The 13,319-nt window shown below is 38.2% G+C and overlaps 1 protein-coding gene across 4 annotated transcripts in view; it reads left to right on the forward strand.

Annotated features, from left to right (window-relative positions):
* Positions 1-13,319, forward strand: part of LOC127850482 (dual specificity protein kinase Ttk-like) — a 52,419-nt gene that overhangs the window by 26,626 nt on the left and 12,474 nt on the right. For all 4 annotated transcript variants that reach the window (XM_052383561.1, XM_052383563.1, XM_052383564.1 and 1 more), the window contains exons 9-12: positions 157-290; positions 4,269-4,360; positions 5,744-5,959; positions 11,439-11,516. In XM_052383561.1, the coding sequence (XP_052239521.1) occupies positions 157-290; positions 4,269-4,360; positions 5,744-5,959; positions 11,439-11,516 (520 nt within the window). The remainder of the gene's footprint in view (positions 1-156; positions 291-4,268; positions 4,361-5,743; positions 5,960-11,438; positions 11,517-13,319) is intronic.

Raw genomic sequence — 13,319 nt, forward strand, 5'->3', positions numbered from 1 at the left:
AGTCAATTTTAAAGTATTTGTAAGCATAAAATCAACAACATAAATTTCCGAATTGTACACAAAAGTACGCGATATTTCCCAATCCAAAGGGACCTGCCCCATTCCCAAAATGGTGAAAAAAAGCACTGCAGAAAAAACAACACTGCATACTTTCAGACCGGTGCGATGCACAGCACCTCCCGCCCGTATTAGAAAAATCAACCTGCCCTTTGAGCCCCTCAACGGAGAGGAGGACGAAGACGAGGATGATGCCATGGATACAATGGACAGCTTCAAGCCTCTAGATAAATGTATAGCAGGGCCTTGTTTTCACCAATTTACAAATATTACTGTAACCCGTTCACTTGAGATTTTTAGCTCACCTGATTGCTCAGGTGAGCTTTTGTGACCGGTCTTTGTCCGTCCGTCCGTCGTCCGTCTGTCCACATTTGTTCGTAAACACTCTAGAGGCCACATTTATTGTCCGATCTTCATGAAACTTGGTCAGAAGATTTGTCCCAATTATATCTTTATCAAGTTCGAAACTTGGTCATGCTGGGTCAAAAACTAGGTCACTAGGTCAAAAAAAAGAAAAACCTTGTAAACACTGTAGAAGTCACATTTAATGCCCAATCTTCATGTAACTTTGTCAAAATGCTTGTCTTAATGATATGTTGGTTGAGTTTAAAAGAGGTTCCAGTCCGTTGAAAAACATGGCCGCCAGTGGGCGGAGCAGTTTTCCTTATATGGCTATAGAGAAACCTTTTAAACACTCTAGAAGTCACAATTTTTGCTCAATCATCATGAAAGTTGCCAAAACAGTGGTTTTATTGATATCTTGGACGAGTTCGAAAATGGTCCAGATCGGAGAAAAAACATGGCCGCCAGTGGGCGAGGCATTTTCTCTATATGTATATAGTGAAAACATGTGAACACTAGCATTTGTTTCCTTGATACCAAAGTTGAGTTCAAATATGGTTCCGGTCAGTTGAATAACATGGCTGCCGGGGGGGCAGTTTTTAACCAGGTTTTCCGAAGGAAAAAACTGGTTATTAGATTGGCGAATGCGGGCGGGCTGGCTGGCTGGCGGGCTGGCGGGCGGGCGGAACAAGCTTGTCCGGGCCATAACTATGTCGTTCATTGTCATATTTTAAAATCATTTGGCACATTTGTTCACCATCGTTGGACGGTGTGTCGTGCGAAATAATTACGTCGATATCTCCAAGGTCAAGGTCACACTTTGAGTTCAAAGGTCAAAATTGGCAATAAATGAGCTTGTCTGGGCCATAACTATGTCATTCATTGTGAGATTTTACAATTATTTGGCACATTTGTTCACCATCATGGGACGGTGTGTCGCACGAAAGAATCACGTCAATATCTCCAATGTCAAGGTCACCACAACTTAAAATAGATTTATTTTGAAACAAACTTACAAAGGGGGTTAATTTTGTTTGTTCATTTCAAAAGTTCAGTTTGAGTTGTCTCCCTTAATCAGATTTTTTTTCACAATGAAAACCTGGTTTTGTGACAATTTTGTCCCTTGTCTTTTATTTATATACTAAAAACAGCTTGTGAACATTCTAGAAGTCACATTTTTTACCCAATCATCATGAAACTTGGTGAAAAGAATGGTTTTATATATATCTCGGATGAGTTTGCAAATGGTCCCGATCGGTAAAAAAACATGGCCGCAAGGGGGGTGGGGGATTTTTTTTTATGTGACTATATAGAGAGAAACCTTGTGATCGAACACTATAGAAGTCACATATTTTGCCTAATCATCGAGAAACTTAGTCAATACATTGGTTTTATTGATTTCTTGGACAAGTTGGAAAATGGCTCTGATCGGTGAAACACTTTTTAGCTCACCTGATTGCTTAGGTGAGGTTTTAGGATTGGTCTTTGTCCGCTGTCCGTCCACATTTGGTTTGTTAACACTACAGCATTCACATTTCTCAAGCATTCTTTAATAAAGTTGCTTACAGATCTCAGTCAAGTTTGATGATGAGCAAAATCACATAATGAATGCCATAATTATTGCCCTTAGATTGTCCTAATTTTCATTATATTTTACAGAATCCTTGTAAACACTCAACAGGTCACAAATTTGTTTCAGATTTTATTAATCTTGGTCAAAATATTTATTTTTGTCAGCAAAGTTTGATGTTTGGTAAGGGGGGGTCAACTCAAAATATAGGTCACCATTTTAAATCTTACAAAAACAAAAAAAATCCATGCGCCAGAGTTTTGGTTCAATCATGATGGTACTTGACCAGGATGTTTGTCTGGTCAATATCTAGGTCAAGTTTGACATTAGGTAAACATTGAATGAACCAACTCCTCTCAGGTGAGCAAACTAGGGCCATCTTGGCCCTCTTGTTAGAGTAAACTTATTTAGAATTACGTATATTTGTGTGATTAATACATTTAAAATATACCAAAATCTATTAAAAACTGTTTGAAAATATAATATCGTGAACCAAAAAAATCTGTTCATATATATATATATTACTACGACAAACCTGGCTTGCATTAACCTTTGTAAAGTGAAAGTCTGAACTTTGAACTGCAAATTTCATGGGAAAATGTTATGATAACTTTAAGTATACGCATATATGTAAATCCTATCTTTGGCATAACAAGAAGTAATTAGTTAATATTTCCACTATTTTCAAATGAGAAACCCATATCTGTTAAAAAAAAGGCCAATTCAATAAATCTTGTTTACTATCAGTTTTTATGCCCCCGGTAGGGTGGCATATAGCAGTTGAACTGTCCGTCAGTCAGTATGTCAGTCAGTCTGTCCGTCCGTCCGAACAAAAAACTTTAACATTGGCCTTAACTTTTTCACTATTGAAGATAGCAATTTGATATTTGGCATGCATGTGTATCTCATGGAGCTGAACATTTTGAGTGGTGAAAGGTGAAGGTCAAGGTCATCCTTCAATGTCAAATATATGGCGTCTGTCCGTCTGAAAACTTTAACATTGGCCATATTTTTTTCAATATTGATGATAGCAACATGATATTTGGCATGCATGTGTATCTCATGGAGCTGAACATTTTGAGTGGTGAAAGGTGAAGGTGAAGGTCATCCTTCAAGGTCGAATGTCAAATATATGGCGTCTAACCGTACGAAAACTTTAACATTGGCCATAACTTTTTCAATATTGAAGATAGCAATTTGATATTTGGCATGCATGTGTATCTCATGGAGCTGAACATTTTGAGTGGTGAAAGGTGAAGGTCAAGGTCATCCTTCAATGTCAAATATATGGCGTCTGTCCGTCTGAAAACTTTAACATTGGCCATAACTTTTTCAATATTGATTATAGCAACTTGATATTTGGCATGCATGTGCATCTCACGGAGCTGCACATTTTGAGTGGTGAAAGTGAAGGTGAAGGTCATCCTTCAAGGTCAAATGTCTAATATATGGCGTCTGTCCGTCCGTCCAAAAACTTTAACATTGGCCATAACTTTTTCACTATTGAAGATAGCAACATGATATTTGGCATGCATGTGTATCTTATGGAGGTGAACATTTTGAGTGGTGAAAGGTGAAGGTCAAGGTCATCCTTCAAGGTCAAATGTCAAATATATGGCGTCTGTCTGTCCGAAAACTTTAACATTGGCCATAACTTTTTCAATATTGAAGATAGCAACTTGATATTTGGCATGCATGTGTATCTTATGAAGCTGCACATTTTGAGCGGTGGAAGTTCAAGGTCAAGGTCATCCTTGAAGGTCAAAGGTTTAAAAAATAATTTCAAAGCGGCGTACTCAGGAAGCTGCACATTTTGAGTGGTGGAAGTTCAAGGTCAAGGTCATTCTTCAAGGTCAAAGGCCAAATTATTATTTTATTTTTTTCAAAGCGAAGCAATAGGGGGAATTGTGTTTCTGACCAACACATCTTTTGTTTTGACTATTTGTGTGATTGAGGTAACCCAGATTTAATTGAACTACACCATACTTGTCATAAAATATAAAAAATAATTATCTTCATCTGTTAACATTAAGTGACTGCCTTGGTGTATGAACACAAAATCCAGTTATTGAGGCTGTTATCAGAGGCTGTTTTTCACCTTATAAAACAATACACAACTTCTTTAAATCATGCAGATTTTCCCCTGAATAAAGACTTACACCAGCTTTTCCTTTCATCAGCTTTTTAGCCGTAAATTCTTCTAAAATTGAAAAGGCTAAGACCTCTTGGCAACAAGAAGTGAGAACAAAACAGGTCATATTAAATATCATGTGACTTATGAATTGTGTGTGTGTTTCAGCTGGGTTCAACAATCACGCCCACACCTCGGGCTATCTCTCCATGGTATCCGACTCAACTATCGCCATGGAAACTAAACCTCTGGAAAAACAGGTATGTAGTGGTCATCCTTGTCAGACTGTTACTATCATGAATTTTACTGTAAGTTATGTTTACTGATCATTGTAAAGTGTTTATAAGTCTCATTCTTGGAAAACTGGAGTGGTGTTCAAGATGAATCTGTGCAGTCAGCCATTAAAGTGCAGAAAGTGGCGTACCTTGTTAGTAGAGCTAAAACGATTCGATCCGATTCATCGAAAATCGATTCGAAATGCTTCGATTCGATAATGATACCAAACCTACCAAATTCGATTCGATTCTTTAACATATATACATATATATACATAGATACGTAAAGCGCGCTGTATTCTGACTATTGATACAGGAAGGTGTAGGTTTTATCTTTACCTGTAATTACGACGCGCGCGATTGGTTGCTTATTACTTTAGTCATCCAATCAATAAGCCCGTTACGGTCTACTTTCGGAAAAAGCGTCAAAATGGCTGAACAAGTTGTTGCCGACAAATTGAAATTATCAGATGCGACTAAGAAGCTAAAATCAAAAGTGTGGCAGTATTTTGGGTTTCGGGATGGTAGCCCTACCAATAAAGCAAAGTGTAAACTGCGCTTCACGGATGTGGCGTACGCTAAGTCCGGCTCAACCACTAATCTAATTTAATGCAATATGTCAAACGCAAACATAACGTTGATTTAGCAAGACAAAGAGGTCGCACAAGTGCAACTACTCAAGTCGCCAGCCAGAAAAGTAGTTCTATTTCTGTTGGAGTTTTGTTAAGTTTATAAGAGAATGTGATTTGTCCTACAGGTACAGTGATGTTGTCATGGCACAGTGGTAGACATGCTTATAGCGGTTTTGGGTAAAGGTGTAATAGTGATAGTACTACCATTCAACTGATTCCAGATACGTTCTTATGATTTTTTTTTTTTTTAAATTATTGTGTAATCAACCCAATCTTCTAGTCAGAATTTTTTATATTAAAATTGAGTCCTAATTTGCTATTCTTTTGTATGTGTTTTATTGAAATCACATTTGAACAGAAATGTTAATTTTGAGGCATAAGAGTGAATATATGATAAAACTAGGTTTGAAGATGAATCGAATCGAAAAAATCGGTATCGGAGTGTCTGAAATCGAAATCTAAACGAATCGAGCTGTTGGTGAATCGTTGCAGCTCTACTTGTTAGCCTGTGCAGATTGCTCAGGCTAATCTGGTAAAACACTGCGCACTTGCATTAAGTTCCTATTATGACTTTATTTATTTCCCACATGATCTTCTAAACATTTTTAGTATAAGTTTTCAAATAAGTATTTTGTCCAAGTATTGTGATCGTCTCTTTTTTAAGCGCCATTGTGTGTAAGCTTTTGTGTGATAATTTGAATCATCATGCATTGTCACTCATGTTCTCTGTGTGCAGGTTATGGACCCTTTGAGAGAGCAGGAGGAACCCCCTCTGTGTCCCCCCTCCAGCCTGCCAGCCCCCCGCTTGGCCCCCCACCACACAATGGCGCCACCTGCGGGCCCCTCTCCCCAGACCCCGGCACACCAGGGACCCCTCAGGCCACACCCAGGGGCTCAACAGATTGTAACACCTGCCCGCCCAGCAGCTGTCCCTCCTGCTGTTACTCCTATGGTAAGACAGGGTTGGGCACTGCAGAGATTAACATTGATGCAGATTCATGATTTTCTTGAATTCATTGACATTTACTGATGTTTAAATCAAGTTAACCCTTTTACCCCTCAGATATGTATTTTGACCCACGTGTAGTCCATCAGAAAATCAAATTTAATCAAAGACCTTTCTTTACTGCTTCAAGTTTTAATGGCTTCATTTCTGATCCAAAGATACTGATGAGCATTGCATATCATTGCGTATAGCAATATTCACTTCACCTCTTATCGGGCAATGGAAAATAATCTGTCTTGCATAAACTTATGCACTTCTTTTTATGCCCCCGGATCGAAAGATCGGGGGTATATTGTTTTTGGCCTGTCTGTCATTGTATGTGTGTGTGTGTCCCAAAACTTTAACCAAAACTTTAACCTTCTTCATCACTTTTGCAATATTGAACGTAGAAACTTGATATTTGGCATGCATGTGTATCTCATGGAGCTGCACATTTTGAGTGGTGAAAGGTCAAGGTCATCCTTCAAGGTCAAAGGTAAAAAAAATAAATCAAAGCGGCGCATTAGGGGGCATTGTGTTTCTGACAAACACATCTCTTGTTCAGTAGTAAACTTCTAACAGTTAAAAAGTTATCAAATATACATAGGCACAATTTTTGTGTTTTCAGTGTTTTGACAGTTGCAGATTTAATTTTTCATCAAATTTCATCAAAATTTCATTTGCCTCATAATTTTCCAATTTTAAGGATTATCCTATCGTTGTTATACATATCAACAATCTATCACACATTATATGGTCATTTTTCACACAAGTTATTGTTACTTTAATCAACATTATTTTTGGATGCAATTCACCCTTTACTACTTAGATACGTATTTTGGTGCATTTGTATTTCCTTAGAAAGTTAATTTAATTTAAGACCTTTCTTACGAAATTCAAATTTTAAAGGCTTCCTTTCCAACCCTTAGATACTGATGAGCAGCAAACAGCATAAAACCTAAACACACTACGAGTGACTCGCAGGCTGTTCTGGTTTTATGCTGTTTGCATATAGCAATTTTCACTTTGCTTCTGAGCGATAAAGGGTTAAAACAAATGTTGAATATAGTTTAAAGAAAAAGTGGTGATAAGTGATTCTGCGCTGATTTTTGGATTTTAAGATCAAATTAATTGTTGTCACAATCCAGGCTTTATTGTGAATAATTTATTTGAAGAGATTCTTATTAGAAGCTGACATATGTTATGATAGTGTTAGTAATTTTTCATCATTATCATTATTAACCCTTTCCACTTAGAGGCATAGTGAAAGTGGCTGTATACAACCATCACAAAACCAGAACAGTCTGGGAGTGACTCGCAGCCTTTTCAGGTTATAAATTTACACTGTTTGCTGCTCATCTGTGTCTTTGGGTTGACAATGAAGGCTTTAAAACTTAATCTATTCAGAAAGGTCTTTATTTTAATTCCATTTTCTGAGGGACTACAAACAGGTCAAACTGCTTATCTGAGAGGTAAAGGTTTAGTCAGAGTTTAACTGAATTTTTGATTTGAAAATCACAATACAGTCCAATCCCTCTTAAGCAGCCAGTCAAGGGAAACGACCAAATTGGCTGCTTAAGCGGGGTGGCCTCTTAAGACGGGGTTGGGTCATACGGAGTCTAGAGTTGATGAGTGCATGGCCAACTCAGCGATTTTCCTCCTTCTTTATAAAGTACCGGTAAACGGTACTTTCCCAATCGAGCGAAAATTCCCAAATTTCCAATCAGCATCTGAAAAAATCCCAATCGGCTTCCGAATTTTTTCTCAAAACGATCGAAAGTTTCGTAACAAAACCCAACTTTCGGCGAGCGAACAAAGAAAATCGTATAGTTGTGTGTAACCACGCGCTCGATTAATATCGGGTTTTATTATTCAGCGCGTTCAATCAATAGAGTCGTTACTGTTTGCGGTTCTTTTGTCAGGCAGCCAGCGTACTGTTTGACGTCGGTTTGAAACCTTGATCGTAGTTTGAAATGCCCTCCAGCACTGCCTCTGTGGAAAGGTTGTTCAGTCTAATGAACAATCTTTGCACGACCAATCGGAACCGTCTATCACAGGACACATTGACAGCTCTAATGATGCTGTGCAGAGAGGGATGCCAGCAACTGAGTGATGATCAAACATCAAAGATTGTTGAAATTTTCAAAATAATGAAAGAGAGAGACATTGCTTTATAAGAGATTAAAACAACTAGTAATTGATTTTGTGTCTTCTATATCATATTTTGTTATTTATATCAACTTTATTACTTTAAGTAATGGTCATTTAGGCATGCCTGCAAATGATTATTTTAATGGGTATGTTCAATTAAGTTTGAACTGTATGATGTTTTCAATAAGACCCAAACTTCACGACGCGATTTTCCCAATTTAAGGATTTCACGACTCGATTTTTCCCAATTTTGAGGTTTTCACGACTCAATTTTTAACCAGGTTTTCCGAAGGAAAAAACTGGTTATTAGATTGGCGAATGCGGGCGGGCTGGCTGGCTGGCTGGCGGGCTGGCTGGCGGGCGGGCGGAACAAGCTTGTCCGGGCCATAACTATGTCGTTCATGGTCAGATTTTAAAATCATTTGGCACATTTGTTCACCATCATTGGACGGTGTGTCGCGCGAAATAATTACGTCGATATCTCCAAGGTCAAGGTCACACTTTGAGTTCAAAGGTCAAAAATGGCCATAAATGAGCTTGTCCTGGCCATAACTATGTCATTCATTGTGAGATTTTAAAATCATTTGGCACATTTGTTCACCATCATGGGACGGTGTGTCGCACGAAAGAATCACGTCAATATCTCCAATGTCAAGGTCGCCACGACTAAAAATAGATTTTTTTTAAAAAACAAACTTACAAAGGGGGTTTATTTTGTTTGTTCATTTCAAAAGTTCAGTTTGAGTTTTCTCCCTTTATCAGATTTTTTTTTCACAATGAAAACCTGGTTTTGTGACAATTTTGTCCCTTGTTCCCAATTGGACCGGTACGGGTACTTTTCCCAATTGGACAAGGAAAATCCCTGCCAACTGTTCAATTTTTGTATAAACAAAATGGTAAATATGTGTACATGTACTAAACAATGTATAGACTTAAAATAATGTTATTTCTTCCTTTCTAAAATCAGCTATAAAACAACATTTCCATTCAAAAAAATATTCTATTCATCTTTCTTATCATCATCAATATCATCATCATCAGAATCAAGTCAATGAAAAAGAATCATTCTCATGATTCGTTGTTTACACAATGCGCGTTGTATGGCCCAATGCACTTGAGATGGGAACAGTTGTGAATCAGTTATGCGTGAATAACTCCTGTGTCACTGTCAATCGATAATTTAATTGGTTTATTGCAGTTTTATGGCTTTGTAATACCTACCGCACGAATTGGTCCCGACAGTGATCTCCTCCACGATAAAATCGTGGCCAGTTACTTAAGAGACTGATAATAGCAACCAGGTGTAATCCTACTGGTAATCGTGCTTTGCATGCATAATATTATAAAAACATTTTTTTCGCAGCGTAAATGGTTGTATCAAAATTAATATTGAAATCATTGTAAATATAAAACAAATATAAATGTTTTGTTTAATTCCCAAATTGGAATCATAATTTGTAATCCGAAACACACTCCTGATTGTTTTATGTTAACGAGACGTTTACAAATTCTAACATCAAAAAAGTCCTCATGTATTTCCTTTGTCCCCACAAAAGCGCGCGAAAATTATGCACTGATGTACAATGTAACGTCATACCCATGCGTGCGTGTATTGATTTTTGGATAAAAACTTTGTAGCACAGAGAACATATAGATCAGTTGATTTCGGTTAAAATGTTAGTTGTTCTTTTTAACTTTTAATTAGCCGATAATTGTCATAAATGTGTGCTTGAAATAGTATGATTCAACAGCTACAAATAATAAATTATAAATTAAGAATCTCTTTTCCAGTACTAATAGATGATATTCGCATGTGTGGAAACAAAAAGATCAAACGGTCGCATATTGCTTTTAACCCGATAACCCGATAATCTGCCGCTAATTAATTGCAATTTGCAAACTGGCTGTCAAAATGTTTATCACACATCACGCTTCAGTACTACAGAGTCAAAACCGCAGACTGTCAGTACGTATCGATTCTTTCGCCGCTGCGTCGGTGTAATTTTGCCAATGTACATGACTGACTTACTCGCGTGTGACCACTCATATGGGGGGAATTTAACATTTGGGATGCAAAACTGCTGGCCGCTTGCCGGAGAAACGGGGTTACCGCTAAAGAGGGGTGCATTATATAGTGTTTATCGACGGACGCGGCTGTAGGGGTTGGACTGTAATTGTAATAACAATCCAGCCTTTATTGCCAACAAATAGTTTAAACACATTATTTAATACATGTGCATGAATGCTCTATGTGATGATAATGTTGGTAGTAGTTCCATTTTTAACTCTGTACCACTTAGATACTTATTTTTACGCATTTGTAGTCCCTTAGAAAGTTAAATTTAATTAAAGACCTTTTTACTAGATTAAAGTCTTAAAGGCTTAATTTCCAACCCATAAATACTGATGAGCAGCAAACAGCATAAAACCTGAACAGACTGTGAGTTACTCGCAGGCTGTTCTGGTTTTATGCTGTTTGCAAAAGCCTTTTTATGTCCCCCTTCGAAGAAGAGGGGGTATATTGCTTTGCTCATGTCGGTTTGTCGGTCGGTCGGTCCGTCCACCAGGTGGTTGTCAGACGATAACTCAAGAACGCTAGGGCCTAGGATCATGAAACTTCATAGGTACATTGATCATGACTGGCAGATGACCCCTATTGATTTTCAGGTCACTAGGTCAAAGGTCAAGGTCACAGTAACAAAAAACATATTCACACAATGGCTCTCACTACAACGGAGAGCCCATATGGGGGGCATGCATGTTTTACAAACAGAACGCTTAGGCCTAGGATCATGAAACTTGATAGGTAGATTGATCCCTATTGATTTTCAGGTCACTAGATCAAAGGTCAAGGTCACAGTGACCCGAAATAGTAAAATGGTTTCCGGATGATAACTGAAGAACGCTTAGGCCTAGGATCATGAAACTTGATTGGTAGATTGATCAGGACTCGCAGATGACCCCTATTGATTTTCAGGTCACTAGGTCAAAGGTCAAGGTCACGATGACCCGAAATAGTAAAATGGTTTCCGGATGATAACTGAAGAACGCTTATTTCTAGGATCATGAAACTTGATAGGTAGAATTATCATGACTCGCAGATGACCCCTATTGATTTTCAGGTCACTAGGTCAAAGGTCACAGTGACAAAAAACATATTCACACAATGGCTCTCACTACAACGGAGAGCCCATATGGCGGGCATGCATGTTTTACAAACAGCCCTTGTTTACTTTGCTTCTGAGTGGGGGAAAGGGTTAACAGAATGAAAGCATAGTTTTGAATGTGTTCTCAGGGCAACATGAAAATGATAGCTGTCAATGACAAGGTGTACACCGTGCTGTCAGTGCTGGGTAGAGGAGGATCCTGCAAGGTATGTCTAGTGACCTAGCTACTGTAGAATAACTAATTGACTCTCACTCTAGAAAAATAGGGCTTAGTTCCTGTGCATAAAGTGTTGTTCCAGATTAGCCTGTGCAGTCCGCACAGGCTAATCAGGGACAACACTTTCTGCTTTCAAAGTATTTTTTGTTTAAAGGAGGTCTCTTCCTAGCAAATATCCAGTCCAGGCGGAAAGTGATAACACACAAATATCAAGTCCAGGCAGAAAGTGTTTACACACAAATATCAAGTCCAGGCAGAAAGTGTTTACACCAAATATCAAGTCCAGGCGGAAAGTGTTTACACACAAATATCAAGTCCAGGCGGAAAGTGTTAACAAACAAATATCAAGTCCAGGCGGAAAGTGATAACACACAAATATCAAGTCCAGGCGGAAAGTGTTTACACCAAATATCATGTCCAGGCGGAAAGTGATAACACACAAATATCAAGTCCAGGCGGAAAGTGTTTACACCAAATATCAAGTCCAGGCGGAAAGTGTTTACACAAATATCAAGTCCAGGCAGAAAGTGTTTACACACAAATATCAAGTCCAGGCAGAAAGTGTTTACACCAAATATCAAGTCCAGGCGGAAAGTGTTTACACACAAATATCAAGTCCAGGCGGAAAGTGTTAACAAACAAATATCAAGTTCAGGCGGAAAGTGTTTACACACAAATATCAAGTCCAGGCGGAAAGTGTTTACACCAAATATCAAGTCCAGGCGGAAAGTGTTTACACACAAATATCAAGTCCAGGCAGAAAGTGTTTACACACAAATATCAAGTCCAGGCGGAAAGTGTTAACAAACAAACACACTTTATACACAAGCATTAAACTCTGTTATCCCAGAAAGAGGCTTAATGTATGTGCATTTCATTCTCCCACCAATTCTGCGAATTTACAATCGCTGCAAATATTTACCAATCTTACAGATAGTCACCATCTTGGCAGGTTATACATACATCCATGTTGAGATTGATGTGTATATGTGTATTCAAAATATTGTTTTCAAATCTTAATGTAAACATTAAAAACATAATTTTAAATTATTTCAAATTGCGTTCGATAAACACAAATTTGATTGGCAATGCCTGTCTGAATACTAGTGTTCAAATGAGGTAACACATGTTTTTGCACAGTTGAATTCCAGGTATTGGTTGTGTCTTTTGTAATTCCTGAAAACATGCACTGTTTAGCATCACATTATCTGTATGGAGAGTGTTGGAGTTGTCATTGCATCATAAAAACATGGTAGAGTGGAGAACATCAAGATCCTTACATTTTTAGCTCGGCTGTTTTCGGAGAAAACCCGAGGTATTGTCATAGCCAGCTCGTCGTGTCGTGTCCGTCGTCGTGTCGTCCGCCGTCCGCGTCGTGCTAAAACCTTAACATTGTGTCAAGGTTTTGAACATTGGCTCTAAAATCAAAGAGCTTCAACCTACAACTTTGAAACTTCATATGTAGCTGCACATTGATGAGTTCTACGTGCCACACCCATTTTTGGGTCACTAGGTCAAAGGTCACTTTGACCTCTAAAAAAATATTTTCTGACAAACTTTCATCTATTCAAAACTGCACCCGCAGCCGAGCGTGGCACCCGTTATGCGGTGCTCTTGTTAACAAAATTGTGTTGCCCATTAAAACCATTCATGCATGCAATGCACACTGTTTTTACAAGTTGACATATGTAGTTAAGAATTTGCACATCAGATGTGGAGCGTTAATTAAGATGTTATTTAATGAACAAGAATGTGCTAGTTTGAGCCAATGTGATACACATAGCTCCGTTTT

The sequence above is a fragment of the Dreissena polymorpha genome, chromosome 11, assembly GCF_020536995.1.
Source record: "Dreissena polymorpha isolate Duluth1 chromosome 11, UMN_Dpol_1.0, whole genome shotgun sequence".
Taxonomy (NCBI): Eukaryota; Metazoa; Mollusca; class Bivalvia; order Myida; family Dreissenidae; genus Dreissena; species Dreissena polymorpha.